The following is a 19677-nucleotide window of genomic DNA, read 5'->3' as shown; positions in this document are numbered from 1 at the left end:
TGCAGTACTCCTCTCCAACAAGCATTGTCAGACTGTGTGTTTATCTTCACCCCCGCCCTTTACCATGAGCAGTAACCCAAATGCGAAAGGCAAACATGATTCCTACCCTGGGATCCAGTATCTACGTGTAAGCTCAGACGCAGCAGGTCTGGGGACAGGGGAGCACGAGGGCACAATGGAACAATAGTGGCCAGAGCAATGATTTCAGCCTGCCACAGCTGTCCCACCCACCAGAAGGTTTTTGTCGAGGGGGGGATGATGACAAAAGAGAGATTTGAAGGAAGACAATGAGAGAGTTTTGCAGATGTTTACAGGGAGCTGCTCCTATATGTGAGGAGCAGCATGGAAGAAAGCACAAAGGTGCTTGTGTGACAACATTAGCAACTGGGTGACAGAGCTGGCATCGCTCACAGCAGCACGGAGCCTGGAGTTGATATTAGAGAGTTTTTTGAGAGGCTGGTCAGTCAAACTCTGTGAGTTTTGAGTGACTGGGAGCACATCAGATATGTATCACCTCTGCCACATTTCACTTCAACCGTATATTCATGACCACTGCTACCACTGACCCTTTATCGAAATGCCTGTCTGTGTTGCAAACTTACTGTTTGTCGGTAAATGCCATCTGCTTGCCCCTGCTTTTCTTGGAAACTTTGCAGGGGACATCAACAATCTGTTTCAGGGGTTCCCAAATTTCTTTTACATGATACTGCCTATCAGTAACCTTTTGGGGTTTTTTTTTGCCTTCAGTATCTGTCTTTCCTTGTGGGTTCTGGCATTTGAATACCAAAAGTTTAAGCACCAACTTAAATTTGAAATAATTTGGTTTTCAGAATCATCCATGATATACCTGAGTCTCTAGCAGGTCTGCATTTGCTAACAAGAAAACCCAAACAAACAAACAAAAAATTAATATGGAGGCAATGAGGTTATTTGCATACAGATGTTGTATACTAATAGATGTGCAACAGGACTGTGTTTTGCAGCTGGAAGCCAGCTTTCCAAGGTACGTTCAGCTACGGTGCTGAGTACATGAGATGCTTCAGGCATCTCTGTTATATTGGCGTTAGATAAATTCTTTTCCATAAAGCATATTCTCTGAATGCCAAAATGAGTTCTTCTGGATCAGTTGTGCTGTTTGAACTTCCTAAACTGCAGCAAAGACAAAAGATAACGTAATTTATTTCCTGCAACCAATGTAGCAGTTGGCTCACTTAGCAGGCAATTACTCTAAGGATTTATTCCTTAACATTCCCTCTTTGCCTCTCAGCAGTAGAAAAATTGAAGGCAAAATTTCTGTGTCGCAAGACAGCAATGACTGTGCATTATTTCAATAGTATATCAGTGCTGACCTTCATCCTTTACACAAAAAGCATCATATTGGTCATTCTCAAAGGAATCGGTTTCAATTTTAACATCAATGGTTTTCACGTTCTGCTGTTTGCTGCCCGTCTTTCTGCATATAATTGTCCTAAAATAGAGAAGAAGAAGAGAAAAATAATCAAAAATCTGGAGCTGTAGATGCAGGTGAAATTTGGAGATCTTTTATCACAGTAGTCAGGCTTTAGCCCCAGCGTAACTGCTTAATAGTTGGCAAGTAAGGCATTAATGTGGGAAGATCTATGAATAGAGCTAAGGGACAATTAGAAGTAATTAAAAAAATATTTGCTGTAGAACAGTTCAAGGCATAGGAAGCAATAGAGAATGTTTATCTTATTATATTCTGTAATACCTCTCAACATCAGACCAAGTCCCAACATGTTTAAAGCCACACTGTGCACTCACATTCCAGTAATACATATTCCCACCAATGGCACCTGGACAAAAGCTATCAGAATGCTCAAGATTTGGTCTGAAAGATTATAAATCATTAGCATTTTACATTAAAAGGACATTAAGGTTGCATATTTAACTGCTCAAAAGTGAACACAGACAGCTCAGAAAATTTGACTGGAGTTTTTTGATTAAAAAGCTGCTCTTTTTTTTTTACATAATTCCACATCTCTGTGTAAACTCCATTTCTTTTGTCTTGGTACTCAGCAGTACCTAATCCATCCTGTTGCCCTTCATAGGCTTGAGCAAAGGTAATAAATCTGTATTTGGTTTTACAACTCTCTAGATGCTGAACATAAAGGAAGAGATTACTAATTATCTCTTCTCTCAGCTGTACTGGCTGCTTAAAACTAACAAATAAAAGACAGTTTGTTATAGAAGACACTGGTTTTACTGTTACACTGAAGGTTACAAAGGCTGGGAAAGTGAATTCAGCCCACATTTTTGCAGCTGTATATTAATGGTGTGGGTTTTATTTTTTGTGGACAGCAGGTTTGTAGAAGTGTTGCATGGTCAGCTATTCTAGTGAAAGCAAGACAAAAATGCTTTCCACAGAGGAATCTTTCCAGTGGAAGACAATCTATCATTTTGTATTCTGCCATGGTTGGAATAATTTTGCCATCAGTCCAACAGTCAGTTTGAAGAATAAGATAAATGTTGACTAACCGCCCATTCACTGAGGGTGGAAAAGATCCACTGGAAACCCAGTATTGAATCACGCACTTAAATACTACATAACAATAGGTTTACACAGGTGGAGTGAATTACAATTGTAAAGGCAACGGTAATTCTGGCATGTGTTAGCTTTTGAGCTGTTAAATACGCAACTTCAATGTTCTTTTAATGTAAACAAACAAAAGCAACATGAAGCAAGACATATGGTGGTGGTCACGCGTATGTGCCAGAACGGTTCCTACCACACTTCTGCTCTGGAAAACTGTGTGAGGTCATCCCCTAGTGAAAGTCCCTTTACAATTTCAAATCAAATATGTTTCTTTTGTAAGGAAAACAACCCTTGATTTTTCTGGGGGTCACCTGAAGAACAATATTGTCCATACGAGTTCTCTTAAAATTTAATGTATTTGAAGTCTGAGTCCTCTAAGTCAGTAAACAGGCATCTGGAAAACTGTGACTTGATCTGCCAAAATGAGTTCAGACGACTGGGAGAATCAGGCCATCAATTAGAAAACTTTTGCATGTATTTATGTATTGTTCCACTAGGTCTTACAAGGCCCAAGCGAATGAAACAATTATATCCCCCTTCAAAAAGTGACTTACCAAGCTTAGTCTTTCCAATAATTGCTCACTCACTTAGGTACTGGGATCAGTTATGCCCTACAACACTGAGTAGACAGATACTGACATGTTTTTAAAAATTTGTGCCTTTTACCTGCAATTGTGTACTTCAGACTTCAAACTCTCTTTAAAAAAAAAAAAAAATCCAAACCCACAACAGTTTTGAAGATTGTTGCCATCATAAAATTGTGGTCGCTGAAAACCAAGCTACATTCCTGTCTATGCTCAATCAAGGAATAAAATTCATGATACTTGGAAGCCACTTTTGAAAATCTTATCTTGATTTTTCTGCTTTCTAATTCCAGTTTCTAGCCAATATATTTTGCTTCTGCTCAAAGCACTGTAATTTCTTTATCATTTCTTCACGAGGAGAAAAAGTTATCCGTGGGTGACACATCCTTGGTATATTCAGGTCATCTCCAAAACAGGATAATCATGTGTAAGATTGTGGAAGAGCAAGGAGGTTTTTGGGTGTGGTTTTTTTTTTTTTAAGTACTGTACAGTGAATTACAAGTTTGTTGTTGATTGATAGAATATACTGATTAGTTAATTAATTTTAAGAGCATTTCTTAGCTGCTACCCAATGAGACCAAACTTACAAAGGTGTGTCTTGCATATAGTTTTAACTTTATATATAAAAGAAGGCTTTAAATGACATTAAGATTTTTATAACATATTTCTCACTGAACTTTTCCCACATGAAGTTTAAAATTTGCTTTTTCTGCCTATTTCTTTTTTTCCTACAACAGACCAGACCCTAATCTTTTACATAGAACTCTAATTTGGACTTGTTTCATATTGAAATTGATCTGATTAAAACTACAAACATTCTAACATAATTCTTCTGAGATGAAAGAAGCCATGTCTTGTAAGCATACAAAAAATAGAAGGGGGAAAAAAAGGAAAATCTATTTCATCTTTCCCATTCCTCCTTCTCTGTCAGTAGTTTCCCACCGTAAGCTCAATCCTGCATACTTTAAACATCTTCAGTAAGCTGTTATTACTGCTCCTGAAAGGAGCTTCCAGAGTGCTCAGCATTTCTCAGTAGTGGGTCTAGCGATCCGACCTGCAGCGCCTTTGGCATAGCAATAATCTCTTTGCAGTCAGTAGGACTCCAGGTATGACTAAAAATGTTCAACAACAGCCTCTTTTGTCTGAGTTCTTCAGGCTGGGTATATGTTTCCCTAAATCCTAAAATGCTAGGTTTTCATCTATAATTATAGATTAAATACATAGGTACTCTCTTGTCTCAGTTCTGAAAGGCAGGTTTTGATGCTTTTAACTTTATTACATTTTTCATTTGAGGACAAAAAAGCAGCTATAAATTCAGCATTCAATGTATTTTAATATCTTTCAGCAGCAGCATTGCCATGCTGGAATAAGAAACAAACAATCATACATTTTTCCTACTCTTTCCAGCACCCTGCTGAGAGGTTGTAGAAATGTATTGCACAGTTAGGTTTTTTACTATTTTGAATTGTTGCACAAGGGCAAGGATCATGGTTGGAGAGAAGGCCACAGAGTTTATAGTTTTTTAGGGATACAGCCACCTCCCCAGCCATTTAGAAGAACGTAGTCATGCAAGGAACTTTAATTCTATTTATTGCTACTTTCATGGAATAATTGCACTTAAACTTACACAGGCTTGCTCATTACTCATCCTTTTAGGGTACATTATAATCTGATGCTTGGAGCAGTGGAATTCGTGATTTTGTACCTTGTATTTAATACACAGATGCAATCTTATTTTCCCTCCTGTGGAGACCTCTTGTGAAAGTAGACATGCTCAGAGGGAACATACTGAGTTCAGACTGCAGATCGTCCATAATAATCCTCTGTATTTAATACATATCTGCTTGAAACATCCATGCATCCCTGAAAATTAGTTACACTGCCATGAGCTCTGGAAAACTCTCCCTCACAATCAAACCATAAAAATCAATCACACATATTATTGCTAGAGACAGCATTAATTACCATATACTATCAGTAAGGTAAAAAATCAGTAATCAGTAAGGGAAAGGAGGTATTTAGTGGTGTTGAAAACAGACCCTGCTCTCTGATGGAAAGTGGGAGGGTGACTGACGGTGTTTCCTTTGATTTCTTGACAAGACAACCGAAAGTTACTGAGAATCTTCTGTCCACTGCTATCCAGCCTAGGACAACCTGCTTCATGAAGCCTCTACTCACCTCAAGTGAGAAAACAAGAAACCACAGAGGCTCTGTGCTGTGTTGAACCTCAGCTTGATTTCTGCTCTACAATTCATCTAACTAAAAACAAGAGTCTTTCCCCTGTACCTATCCTGATAAAAAAATCAGAGGTTGGCCAAGCTAATCATTGTTTTCCTGGGTCACGACCCAGGTATTGCATTTATCATGTGTTTGCATAAGGAGAAAATTTAATATATAGCACAATAAGGTATGGACTACACTTCTAGGAGCCTTCCACTTACTCTTGCACTGGTTAAAGTTTTCCTAATCTATTAACTAAACAAAAATAGGGATATTTTGAACTTCTCCTAATTCCTCCATTCTAAGAAGGAAACAGCAGAAAAATCTGCATGTATAGCATTTATTTCACAATATCCCACAGTGTACCATTATGCAATATATATTATTAAATATATCATAATGATATTCTTGAGCCATGATAATGACACTTGATTTTATATATTGTATATATGCATGAATAATAAATATATATAATAAACACATAATATTTTTATATAAATCATAAATTCTTTTTATAGTAGTATCCACTGATACTTCTACTTTCTAAGATAATTACAGAGCAATTTTGTAATACCTGAAAACTACAAGTTTCAAGTTTATATGACATAGCATGATCCATCCACAAAGAAACCAGTAGGTGGGACTGGGGTGTTTTGTAGTCACTACTTTACCTGCCAACTGAAGGTATGTTTTGTAGTCTTAGTCAATAAATTTACCAAACTGAGTCAGAATGGGCTTATGACATTTATTCATGGTAGTAGGAACTCGCATACGAATATATTCAACTCAGAAGAACATCAACAATGTGTTAGTTGAGGCTGTGTGAAAGTCCGGTTCATAAGAGAATATAACTGAAACAAACCTTCCCCTAATTAGAAAGTTAAAAACTTCATCACTCTTCTTAGTCAAGATAAATCTTTAATGTCCTGTGCTAATTTTGTTTTCATGGGTCAGCTTTACCGCTTGTGTTTCAGTAACTAGGTGAGAGAAAAAAAATCAATGGTCTGGAAGCCAAACTAGAGCATTTTTATTCTTAGTCTTTCCCTTCTGTAGTTTGGGAAACTGCAAATTATAAAGCTGGCTCTGATGAGGAATAAAATATAAATGACATGTTCACGATTACTGAAGGGAAGAAAATTTCCCTGAAAAGTCATGAAGGAGAGCACAGGTGGGCTTTGGAAAGTCCATTGACTGGGAACTATAGAGGCTAATTTTGGCTGGATTCGACCCAAAGAAAGCAGCTGCTAAGTGTGACATGAAGACATTCCAACAGCAGTACTGCCACTGGAAATGTCAAAAGGAGGTCTTACCAAGGCAGAACCAATATCCTTTAGATTCTTAAAAATATACACCAAAATGCAGTCTTTTGTGCTTAAAATTTTACACACGACTACTGAAATAGTAAGGCCTCTGTTCATTAAATAAATATGGCCCATTCATGCAGATTTTCATACTGTAGCCTAGTATGAAAGATTTTATATAGCCATTTTACTATAATATCACTATGTACACATAATTTGAGCATTCTTAGTGCATATAGAGGAGAATCGTGTTGCTTCCTGGCCTGGAGTAGCTGGGTGCTGAAAGATGCAGCAAGTGTCACGAGAAAGGTGACTTTACCCAATTTCATTTTATGGGCTCCCATTTAATCCATGGCTTTCATTGCAGATGTTATTGATTAGTTACCAATGGGCTTAGAAAAAAAAAGAAAAAGCCACACAAAAATAGTTGCTGAGCACCATTAATTTAAAAAGAAGCTCAGTTCTCAGACAAAAGGCTTTCAGATAGGACTAAACATTAGAGAGATTGTAAAAAAAAAAAAAAAAAAAGTTAAGTTCTTTTGAAAATGAGAAAATCAACCCCATTAGAACTAAGTGGCAAGTTAAAATCCTGGTATTAGTTGCTCTGGTTCATTTGATAAGAGTAACCATATCCCCCTCATGCCTTCATTTTGCTAGGCTAAACAAACTGATCACCTTTAATCACTCCTGATAAGAGAGGTGCTTGCTTAGACTGATCCTAGTCTGAGTTTATCCCTTCTGAGCCTGGACACCAAGAATCACATGGCACTGTTGCAGGTGATGTCTCACCAGTGCCTCATTCAAGCCCTTCAGTGGTGCCCTCTCTCTCCTGGAAGGGCTGCTGGATGTCTTTTAGGAGGACTGCATTTCCCTTTTTCATAAATTTTATGTGAGTCATTTTATTTTACGACAGGCTCGTTGCCATCCTGTGTTCTGTGAATGCACACAGTTCTTTCTCCTGCTCTGCCTTTTCCAGCTGAACTGCTAGCTTAAGGCAGAAATTCCTAGTAGCCTTCACGTGATACAGTTCTATTTCACCCGATTTCTATTCCTTCATCTCTGAAGTCAGCCATCCTTCCTGTTCCATATTGTGATTTTCCTTGGTCTTAACAATGAGTTCTAGCCTTCTGGCATTAACTAAATTCACTAGCATAGCCCTACCTTTTGTGCCAAAGTCTGCTAAAGTTTTGCTAAAGCCCTCAAAGTTTGTTTAAAAAACCCTCCCAGTAAAAATACAGTTTAAAAGTGCGAGTCCCAGCTAAGTAAATGGCTATTCTGTCATGCTACATTTTAGCAGGTGGTGTTTTGTGTGCTTGCCCTACAAAATACAGCACAATTTTATTTTCTTTTGTATGAGGCTTTTTCAGGAAGAGCACATTTTCTAAAAAATTCTTCACTTATTGGGCTGTCTGTTTTACAGGAACTGTGGCTGTCATACTTTGCTCATGCTGTCCCATCAGGTTGTGCCATGAAAAGATTCGCATCCCTGCAAAGCTGATGTAAAATGGGTCAAGCCCACTTTTCTCTGTGATATCATTCCTTGGAGTAAACTGGTCATGTCCGTACTTTAAACTCAAGTTTCTTGACTGAGTTTCACGTAGAAATCCCCATTCCTGAAACACCACTGCTCTGTTTTTCCTCTGTATGAGATTGTCTGAGATGACTGACAAGAAACAATGAGAGGACAAAGTCATCTTCTAGCAGAGCAGGACACCAGCTGTGGGCTGTGGGGCTAGAGTTTGTCACATGAAGACATTTCAGAGTGCGAGACCTCCTCAGACATTTTAGCATTTTGAATTGGACCATGTCCTGTCAGCTGTGTCTGGGTTTTTCTTTTGAAGGGAATGAATTGACTCACCTCATACAGACATCTGAGAGCACATTCATATGCATTCTCATCAGGCAGAGCACAGCCTTGAAATAAAACAGAGAGCTTGCCAAACTGACGTATCATTAAGACTGCTTCTCTGCAAATAAGCAAGTGGATGCGTTATACCATGTACACCTGGATAGATTTCATGAGGCCCACAAGTCCAAGGGGCTACACACACAGACGAGAGGACTGGCATGGGTTAGCGATCAGCCCTTATTTCATTCCTTGGATATTGCTTTTTTCTTTCCCAAGAAATGTGCTGTTACTACCCTACTGCCAGGTGCTGTGCAAGTCCCACGCAGCAGGCAGAAAAAGAAGTAGGTAGTGTTGTGAAATGTCATTTCTGAGCCTTATTATTACATTTCCCACTGGTGTCATCTGCAGTGAGGGCCCTGTTGTGTTTGACACTGTAGAAGCATTCAATAGGAGTCAGCACAAAACCCCAAGAGCTAACAAAAGGAAGGAAAAATAGAGATGAAGTAATTTTCATAGCAGCAAACATCTGGTCTGTGGTCAGCCAAGAAAAGAACCCCAGTCTTCTGACTCCCACAGCAAGCCTTATTCTAGCTGACTGTGCTTGCTCACTCCAGAGTTATCCTCTCTGAGACAAATTGTCCAGGGACTGGGTAGGAACCAGCCCAGGGCAATTTCACACACAGGAACAGGTTGGCAGCCCTGTAGGAGGTCTATTACAGAACAGAAAGTCTTTGCAGAGCTTCAAAGGCCTTATAAAAGGGATGCATGGCTTCATTCTTTTGTAGACAAATAAGGAACAGGATAGGGAATAGGACAGCTTCAGCTTTTCAGTCCTAGAAAAGTGATGGAAATGAGTAAATTTGCTATGAATAATCTTAATAGAAGCTGTTGAAGATGTTTACAATTTCTAAAATAAATTGCTGCTTTCTACTCATGTGTGCACAGGGCTGATCACAAGACAAATTGTGTCATGTTCATTTTCCAAATTTCAAAAACCCCAGAAATGAACATAAGACGCTACAGAACACGTGCTGGAGGACCTGACACAGCGTTTGCCAGTATGACATCTGAATTCAAAAGACAGCAGTGAGAGGCCTCCAAAGAACACTAGCACCTTTTTTTCATTTATACTCTGGCAGATCGCTTGCTGGTTTTACTGACTCATTGTCTGACATGCAAATTAGTTGTAAGAGTGTCATTTTAGTATAAATAGCTATTAGGGCTTATCTGACAAACAAGACCTGACTAACGATATTTCATTACCTGAAATGTAACAATGTGTAATGCTTTATAAGTTACACATTTCGGGACTGACTTGTAAATGGTTTACTTCTGGGCTGTTAAAAGAAGTTACCCCTTATCTTCTTACTTCTTTCTAGTTGTCAGTGACTCTTCTCTGAAAGTTTCCAAGCCTTTGGACCTGCCAGCAACAGGCCTGAACTATGAATTTGGTTGTTCTGAACAAGGGGAAGCGGAAGACAAAAACATCTTATGCTTGTGAAAAAGGCTCTGACCCAAGCTGCTCAAACCACAACACTATGAAGTTTACTATCTCTTTGGATTTGCTGGCAGGGAATTAGTTGTTTAGGCAATTTCTATCCTACATCAGTTGAAGTGAATCATATTTGTCGAGACCTGCTGCTTGGACTAGCCCAGTTTGCAGGGACTGCCGTGGGTTAGAGAACACAAGGTGAACATCTCCACCAGTAGGTTGGTGTCTTCTTCCACTGGCAGCATTCTGCAAAATGGTGGGTTTTAACACCCTAACTGGGAGCTGGTTGCCCACTCTGCTCAATTCTGGCTTACAATAGACAAGAGATGAGCACCTCTACCAGCACAGCTGAGGAGACAACTGTCACTGCTGTGGGTCAGTAAGAAGTAGGTTGGAGTGAGCTGGACTGCAACAACCTGGTTGGATACAACAGAGGACATACCATTATAATCCCAAAATCTTTGCATACTTACATATGGATCAATATTTACATACAGGTCATGAGAAATTTGACCATTACCCAAAGAGGGCCAGTTCTTCAGACCAAAATGTCATCTTTGCCCATGTAAGAGGTACAGCCCAGAGAGTGGTCAGTATAAACAGGTCCTAGCTGACTCAGTGATATGCCTCAGTCATAACAGGATAAACCCCCACAGGCTTCCAGGCCCTGATTTGGCTATAAAAATAATAATAATGACACAACAGCCAACAGTGATGGATATATTTACTAGGAGTATGATTGTAATTTATCACTAAGACCATAAAGTAGCTATCAGAAGTGAACAAGTCACTGCCTTGTGTAAAGCCTCGAAAACAGATCTAGAGGAGAAAAAGTCCTTACATCTCTGCTAGAGCTCATGTTCGGTTTTCAGTCTATGCGGTGGAAGGAGGACTGAAGTGTGTTGGAAAACCTGCAGCACTATGACTTCACTCACATTGTTTGTTTGTGTTTACTTCTACTGCCAACGTCTAATCCATTTTCCTTGGGGGAAAGATTAGGGTACTTTCCAGGAACCAAATAAATAAAACAAACTGCATTCTTCCTGAAATTAGGAACCCGTTCCCTTCTATTCATCTCCTTTCTGATATACATAGTCCCAGAGGATATGGAAGAATATTAGACTAAAGCTCTGTGATCTGCACCAGATGCCAGTCAGCTGCTGGGAGGAATCCCAAGGTTTAGAGCCAACCTATGAAGTCCTGAAGGGTTTTGGACCCAGCAAACATGGGGAGGTCACTTGTCTCCCAGGCCATGCCATCACATTAGAAGATGTGGAGGTCTATCAGGATGAATAACAGTGAGCAGTCCTTTATTTTGGAAATAATTTTCCCCAGTTCTGTACCTTTCCAAGCGTGCTGTGAAGCCTGCTATCCCCTCTCCATGTTAAATCGGTTGAGGAGAGAGTGGATTGGGGTTTTTCTGTTTACCAGCTATCTTCATCCTTGCTATCACATTTCCATTTATCAAGTGAATCCCCAAGATATTGAATAAGTACCCAGAGATTTATTTTTAAAATTAACTAATTAATTTAGTAAAACATTTTAAGTCTCTTCTTAGTAGCTTTTCCATGCCTTTAATAATTCTTAGGCCCTTTTTAGAGCCTGTTTTTGTACCTTTCTTAAGGTAGTGTGTTAACAGTATTACATATAATATTCCAAAGGAGGTTGTTACACTGACCTATATGTGTGCATGTATATATATATACACATATATGTACTTCATATTCTTGATTCCGTTCCATAAGCACTCCAGCAACTTGTTTGTTTGTTTGTTTTTACTACAGCTGCAGATTGACAGAGGTTTTCTTTGTGCTGTCCATAGTGATATCCTCATACCTTTCCTGGGTTCACAGAGGTAGATCAGAACCATCTAAGATATTTTTAAGTATATTGCATATTCCTCCTGTGCGTATTATCATCGAACTCCATTTGTTGTCATTTTGCCCATTCATCTAAATCCCTCTGAAAACCCTTATGCTCTGCTTGAGCTTGTCCAACTTGAATAACTTTGTCTTATTTGCGTACCTTGCACTCGACTGCTCATTTCCTTCTCCAGAGCTGCACTAACTAACAGTGAAATTGGTGTAGTCTTTTTAGGCATTATACATTTCCTGGTTTTCCCCAGAGTCAAAAACAGTTCAGCGAACCAAGTAACATACATTCTGGTGCTTGACCAGCCATAGGTAAAATAGTCCTAGAGAAGAGAGTATCAAACTCTAGCTCTGAAGAACTGTTGTCTCTGGTGAAGCTCCCCAGTGAAGGTCAGATGTGCTGACTGCACAGCAATGGCATTCTGATGCCCTCCCATAATGTCATTTCTGATAACTATTTTAGAGACTTCATATTAAGGACAGTTTTATTGAAGGAATGGTGTATGGAAAGTTGGAAGGGATGAAAGACCTTCCTTTCCTTCCATCAGTATGATGATGTCTACATTCCCACCATGGTGTGTGATGTACAATACTGTCACTGTACCCAATTTTGATATTGAAGATATTCAGGGATATGTCCACAACTGGTCTATTAACAGTCGTAGCTCCAGTGCCTGCAGTAATTAATTGAGGATGTTTCAGGACTAACTATTGGTATTGCTTAGATAAAAAAAGGAGGGTTTCTTCTACCCATCAGCACTCCTTCCATAACACAGAGGCTGTATAAAAGAACCAGTTCAATAAATTTGCACACACTTCTTAGAGATGGGTAGGTTTCCTGGCTCTTCAGCCTCCATGACATCCCAGCAACCAGCTTAGGAAAAAAATTTTTAGGGTTTAGACCACTGTCTTATTATATCCTTAGAGATTTCTGGATTTTTGTTTAATGACCAAAAGTACATACAAATACTTTTTCAATCTTCCACCTGGGGAAAAAAAAAAATAAAAGGATCGCTAGAACTAGTTTCTTTTGCTTGAAGTTTTTTAAATATCTCCTTCCATTAATAGTAGTAATTTCCTGTCCTTTGGTAACTTTATCATTAAAAATACATAATCCATAATGCTTACTTAAATGGCTGGTAAGTGTCACAAAATCCAATAATACAATAAAGTTTGGGAACGTAGAAAAAATGTCTGGATAAACCAAAACTTTATCACCGTTGAACATCGACAGCTGGTTAGATATTACCCTCTAACTCATGAGAACTTTGCAAAGCACCTCAAGGGAATGAATATACGTATTACACTCAGGCTGTGGCTGGTAAGCCTGCTGAAGGAAGGACTCAAGAAAGAAGGGGCTTCAGATCCACTCATGCTGGGAAATTCCTGCATGGTCCCAGGTTCAGTGAAAACAAACATTTGTTGTTGCTCAACAAATGCTCCTCAGCTCCTCCATTTTGCTTTTTTTAAATTGATTTTTCTATTATTTGGTCTCTTTGTCAAATACGAAGCCCGTCTACCTGCACCTGAGACATGCTGTGAAGAGTTTTTGCAACAAACACTCCACCACGTGTGCATTATCCTATGTAAGTACACCTAAAGTCATTCCTATTTGAACGTGGCTATTGTCTGCTCAGACATGTGCAACTACCTGAGACAGATAGGTGGTTTCCATGAGAAGCTCAGCAAACTGACCTCAGTGGCCACAGCCTGCAAACTCTTTTAGGGCTCAGCATCCCTCCATAGGCCAGGTGGAAAGGAAGCACGAAGAAAAGAGGAAGAGGGAATCACTTCAGATCTGTGAAATATGTTATCTGAGACTGAAAAATATTTGTGTCCCTGCAATAATAGCTGTAAAAAATTGATTTAGTGAGGAGAGTGGAATATTTAGCTGTACATCATGGTGCTTCGATTGCGGCACGTGTTTTTGAGTAATATTCTTAGTCAAGGAGAAAAACTTGCTCAAGAACTGTCATTCATACTTCCCAGGAAGGGTTATGCTGTTGTCCTTACCCGGTGGAGCCACCAGCGAGCCATCCCGTGGTGCAGCCAGCGAAAGAACAGTCCAGAACAGCCCTTTTCAGTTCTTCTGCAGTTGCTAAGTGAGCACTCAGGTCAACACAAGCTTTCTCAGCTTCAGCTAAATCCAGACCCTGAGAGTTGTTCTTGGACTCAAGTGCAAACACTTTCCCTGCAGCACCAAGAAAGGACATGTCACTCGTCATGACATTGTATTCAATACATATTCAACAAAAATATTGCAAATTATCACCAAAAAAAGTCCTCTTGCTTTTACTAAGTTCATTTTAATGCTCAGCCTACTTCTTAGAAAGTGTAGTTTTACCAACTCTGTAAACACCCTTGTCTTAGCTTTTCTTTTAGATTTGTTCAGCAACAGAAAAGCAAGTTTGGCTAAGCCCCTATTCATTCCCACCCCTTATGAGAAACTTGTCTTGTCTATACAGGTCTGTGCTTAAAATCTAAAGAGAGGAAGGACACCACTTTCTCACGTGCACGTACAGCGTCAAGAGTCCACACATCTCCTGTAGGCTGTAACGCTGGAATTCATTACGGGGCATACTACAGTTACCTTTATAACATCTACACCTATAAACTAAGCAGAAATCTAAAAGCCAGTATTGCAACTCACTCTTCCACATCACAAATAGATTTATAGTTATTCTCTAAAATCAAAATTATTAAATTCCATGGCAATTTGTGCTAAATGCTGCTGCAAAACCACTTTATTTTCATATCTTTCTGGAAAGACAAAGGGAATTTTTTTCTTAATGGAAGGCTTTTTTGAATGAGCATGGGAACATATTTAGCATAACAATTCTCGTTTTATTTTTATTTTCAGTTTATTTTACTTTAATTTATTTAACACTGTGAAAGCTGCAAGGGTGAAAGTTAGAGGTTTTGGCAGCTGGTAGCAGGGCAGTTGGGGTTTTGGCAATAAGGCTTGAGAAATTACTGGGTTATAGAATAAACACTTGAGCTGGATGTCTCCAGAAAAAAAAAAAAAGGAAAAAAAAACCAACAAAAAACAATGAGACAGTTTACAGTGCTGATATTTAAATAGCCAAAAGTGCCTTCCTTTTGAAGATAACATCCCTCAGAATACCTTCTAAATTTCAAAGGTACAAATTCAGGTTGCTTGCAGGTGCAGGAAGACAACTTTTCAGCACTGTTCATTCAGCAAATGCCTGGAAACACATCTGTCTTACTTCAAGAGCAGATGAGTGGGAGTGGTTACATGCACAGCTTCCAGCACATCCTGAGGGTTCACTATGTAGCTTCACACTCACAGGGCATATTGACCAACACCGGGAATCCCTCAGACTGGTTCAGCTGGCTTGTGTATCAAGAGCCACCCCACCACATACTGTTTTAGCAAATTGATAAATATTGATCTCATCCTGAATATGTGGAACTGATACAAAGCAGCTCTGGACCTGGCAGCTTTCTATTCTCACCTGTGCACAGTTTAACCAACGGCAAGATTATAGCCCTTCCAGAAGAAAATGTAAAGTTTCTTTCAGGTAAATGAGTCATTTGTGCTTACATTAGCTAGCAAGCACCGATGGATCCTGACAAAGATCACTCCTTTGGTGGGAATTCCATATGTGCACAGTAAGAAGCTGTCCTGACTTGGGCAGATAGCAAATTAAATAAGCAGGAAAAGCAGCGATGAGAAGGCAAAGGAATTCAGAGTAGGCTGAGTGATTTTCTCACACAGTTAACAGTAGTTGACCAAGGAATGCAACCCCAAAGTGTCCAAACCACTAGATTACATAGTCTCTTGCTTCTCAACTGTAATCAATACCATGAATTGTAAATAGAACTGCAGAGTTTACACAGGACATGTGAAAAAAGCAAGCCTCTACAGTCCTGAGTACCAAAACCTCAAGATTCTTTCCAAAATGCCACAAATAATGCACATGACTCTAACGTAGGCTGTTGTTTCCAAAGCCATGAATAGGCGTAGTGAAGTACGCATGGGGTAGGGAGACAGATAATACAAACAGAAAGATAACAGTTTTAAACAACTATTCCTAAATTGTGGATTAACTTTCATTAGTAAAGGGAAGCAGGGGTTAAATGCAATGCTTTACTGAAGCTTTGTCCCAAATAAAAACTTGTCCACATTCTACATTTCACAAATTGGCTGTCAGGATTGAGATGCATCATCAGAGACATATAAGGCAAGTTTGTGTGGCATCTGACTTAAATCATAAATTTTAATTTGACATGGCAATGAACCCTAATTTCCAGCCTGTGTGGCCTGTGTGGCCAGCAGGTCGAGGGAGGGGATTCTCCCCCTCTGCTCTGCTCTTGTGAGACCCCACCTGGAGTGCTGCGTCCAGCTGTGGAGCCCTCAGCATCAGAAGGATATAGACTGGTTGGAGCGAGTCCAGAGGAGGCCACGAAGATGCTCCGAGGGCTGGAGCCCCTCTGCTATGGGGACAGGCTGAGAGAGTTGGGCTTGTTCAGCCTGGAGAAGAGAAGGCTCCGAGGAGCCCTTATAGCACCTTCCAGTGCCTGGGGGGGCTACAAGGAAGCTGGGGGGGGACTTTTTACAAGGGTCTGTAGTGACAGGACAAGGGGGAATGGGTTTAAATTGAAAGTGGGGAGGTTTAGATTGGATATCAGGAAGAAGTTCTTCCCGGGGAAGGTGGGGAGGCACTGGGACAGGTTGCCCAGAGAAGCTGTGGATGCCCCATCCCTGGAAGTGTTCAAGGCCAGGCTGGATGAGGCTTGGAGCAACCTGGTCTAGTGGAAGGTGTCCCTGACCATGGCAGGGGGGTTGGGACTGGATGGGCTTTAAGGTCCCTTCCAACCCAAACCATTCTGTGATTCTATGATATGATGACTAAGGCCAAGACAGCTTTTCTTAACTACTGTTTGCTAGTACTTAAGATAAATTAACTTTTTACTATAAACTATGAAGATGCTGGTTCAAAATAGAATTCTGTCCTTAAGAAAGGTATCTGGGATATCCAAATTATGTAGACAAATAGGTTTCAGAGTAACCTAGGAGGGATTTACTGGTTGGGAAAATTATAGTGAACTGCTTTAGAGGAAATCCTGGTTAGCCAGAAGTGGATAACGAAGGTTTCCCTGCTTACCAGACTGACCTGGAATCTTCTCCAAAGCTTTAGAAGTAATACGGCCCTCTGCCCAGTTTTTAACTTGTGCCCTCTGTTTTGTCTAATTTCTTACTCAGAAAATATAATAGCAAGTAACGTTCACTTATCTGATGCTTTACCAGTGGGACAACGAGATGCTCAGCATCCTGAGCTGCCACATTACTGAGAAGCATTTACAGGAAAAAATATAGGAGACATGCTAGCATGATAATAGGAAAATACAAAAGAATACCCTTATATAAATAAGAATACAACACCAGAAATTATTTCTACACCTATGGTGGCATGGCTAACACGCCTGAGGTATTGATGTGTTGATTTTTTCTCACTTTTAATCACAAAAGTGGTATCATGTTAAAGCTTGGGATCAAAGGGTCCTGGTTAAATATTTGTAAAATTTTTATCACTGCTAGTTGTAATGAAAAGTTTTTTAAAAAGGTTTGCCTGATGATATCACAATTTTGGTACTGAGGTTGTGAAAAATTCAAATAGTATCCCCTTTCTCTCTAGCACTTTATGACAGTTTGGAGTAGTTTTGTCTGAGATAATATCTGGAGATGTACTATCATTCTGTTTAAAATACGAATTTTTAAATATGAGGCTGTTACATATTTCCATAAGGCACAGGATTAAGGATAATGTCTTTGTGATTATTTGTGAGGCATGTAGTATGTGTTTGGTTGTGGCATCTTTGAACACCCACCATATTTGAGCTCCCTCTCAACTCTCTACCTTCATTTCTGTCCCATAATATTTGTTTCCCATAATATGATGATGAGACAAGTGGTGTGGAAATTTGTTCCCAAAACCCTACATACTTCTCTGAAGCCTTTTCAAACAAAGCCTGTCTCTTTGGTTTCAAGATCAAGGTAAAAATCTGTGCATTTCTCACACGGCTTAATGAACATCTTGAGTTAGCAGGTTCAGAATGAAAAATGGCCTTGTCACAGTGAGTTTCTTCAGGTTCCACTCTGAAACCAGTGGAATAGTTTTAACTTCAATGGTAAGATGTTAATTATAAGACATAATTATTCCAACTGTTAATTAAGAGACGGATTCATCATTCTGGAGAAAAATTCACACTTGAAACCAAAGAGAGTCTTTAATAACTAACCTATATCATATTGCTAGCCTCTATCATAATCTGATCATTAATATTAGAAATTATTGATTATATTTTGATATATTGATAAAATAATAATTTTTGTAATCATTTGGCAATAAGTCTTTGTAAACAAGCAATAGCTGAACACAGCTTTTATTTAAAAGTACTCCAATATATTCTGATTGAAAACATACCCACAGAAGCATAGATCTCGAAGCTTCTAGGATTCCTTTTTATCACCTTGTTTAATTCCTGCATAACTAGGCTGTAGATTTCCCCCAGTAATTCCAACATCGAGTCCAAAAATTCATGGTTGAACTAGAGCATGTCTTTTCTAAAAGGCATCCAGTCATGATTCAATGACTCCAAGTAATGGAGAATTTACAGCACACTTTACAGTAAACTGTTCCAATGGTTCATTACTCTCACTCCACCTTATTTCCAGTCTCAAATTTTGCTAAACTCAGCTTCTAACTACTGGACTTTATTATGCTTTTGAGACTGAAGAGGCATCTACAATCAAATATATGGAAGCACAGAAAAGGGGCTCTTCAAAAATAAAATCAGTCCAAACCCCAGTTCTTTGTACTTTTAGGAATCTCAGTGGAATTAGCATAATTTTCTTGGTTACCAAGAAGACAGATGTTGGCTAATTTATTCTAATACTGTAACAGATAAAACAAGTTCTTCTGACGAATACCACATGGTTCAGAGCCCACTGAAATGAGTTCATCAGCAGGACTTGCCTCATGCTTGAGGAAGAAACATAAAGCTGCATAGCCAAATATACCTTGAAATAAAAATGCCTCTCAGAAATGATATAAAATTAAAGCACTTTAAAAGGCATGCCCAGTGTGCTGATCTCATGACATGATACTTACTAGTTCAAAGGATAAAACCTAATCAGTTTTAACAAAATAAATGTGGTGAAATACGTGCAAATGTGGAGACTAATTTATTTTTACTTCAATGTTAAAAACTTCAAATTGAGGTAAAAGACAGCAGAGGAAGGGAAGGTCACTTCTGTACTTCAAGACCAATTTAATTACCATTTCTATGACTTTGTATAACAATGGCTTTGATTGTATTAGTAAGGGTGGAGGATTCAGTAAAACTGTACAATTACAGAGATTTGCCTAATTGCCAGTTCTGCTTAGTGTTCATGAATGTAGAGTTTATTTCTGTGAGAAACTAAAGTGAATTATGTCTTATTTAATTCAAATTGCCTAAAATATTAAATCAGCAGAAAAAATAGCAAGAGTTGGACGTCACCTTTGAGCTCCCCCTCAGCTCAATTCAGTTGGAGCTTAAATTTCATTTTTACTACATGCTTTAGGATCAAATAGTTGGAATTGTTTATGCATATATTTTTGCAACATACAGGAATATGTGCTGTTTTGCAAGTGGGAGCCTGAAATGCTTAGACACCTGCTACTCAAATGCAAGTATCCAGAGAGAGCAGAAGAGAAAAAGCATCCCTTTTTCCTTTTCTTTACCAAAAAAACCCCAAATAAACAAAAGGTACAAAGCAAATCAAGGAAAAGCAAATCA

The 19677-nt window shown here is 39.1% G+C and overlaps 1 protein-coding gene across 1 annotated transcript in view; it reads right to left on the bottom strand.

The window, feature by feature from the left end:
- The window catches only part of SUSD5 (sushi domain containing 5), a 40999-nt gene that overhangs the window by 18130 nt on the left and 3192 nt on the right, over positions 1-19677 (bottom strand). Inside the window, exons 2-3 of the mRNA XM_010153294.1 lie at positions 13885-14062; positions 1350-1468 (exon numbers count right to left, since the gene is read on the bottom strand). Coding sequence (XP_010151596.1) covers positions 1350-1468; positions 13885-14062 — 297 coding nt within the window. The remainder of the gene's footprint in view (positions 1-1349; positions 1469-13884; positions 14063-19677) is intronic.

The sequence above is a fragment of the Eurypyga helias genome, unplaced genomic scaffold (assembly GCF_000690775.1).
Source record: "Eurypyga helias isolate BGI_N326 unplaced genomic scaffold, ASM69077v1 scaffold30606, whole genome shotgun sequence".
Lineage (NCBI taxonomy): Eukaryota > Metazoa > Chordata > Aves > Eurypygiformes > Eurypygidae > Eurypyga > Eurypyga helias.
Note: the sequence above shows the minus strand (reverse complement) of the source record. Positions and strands in the feature narration are given on the sequence as shown.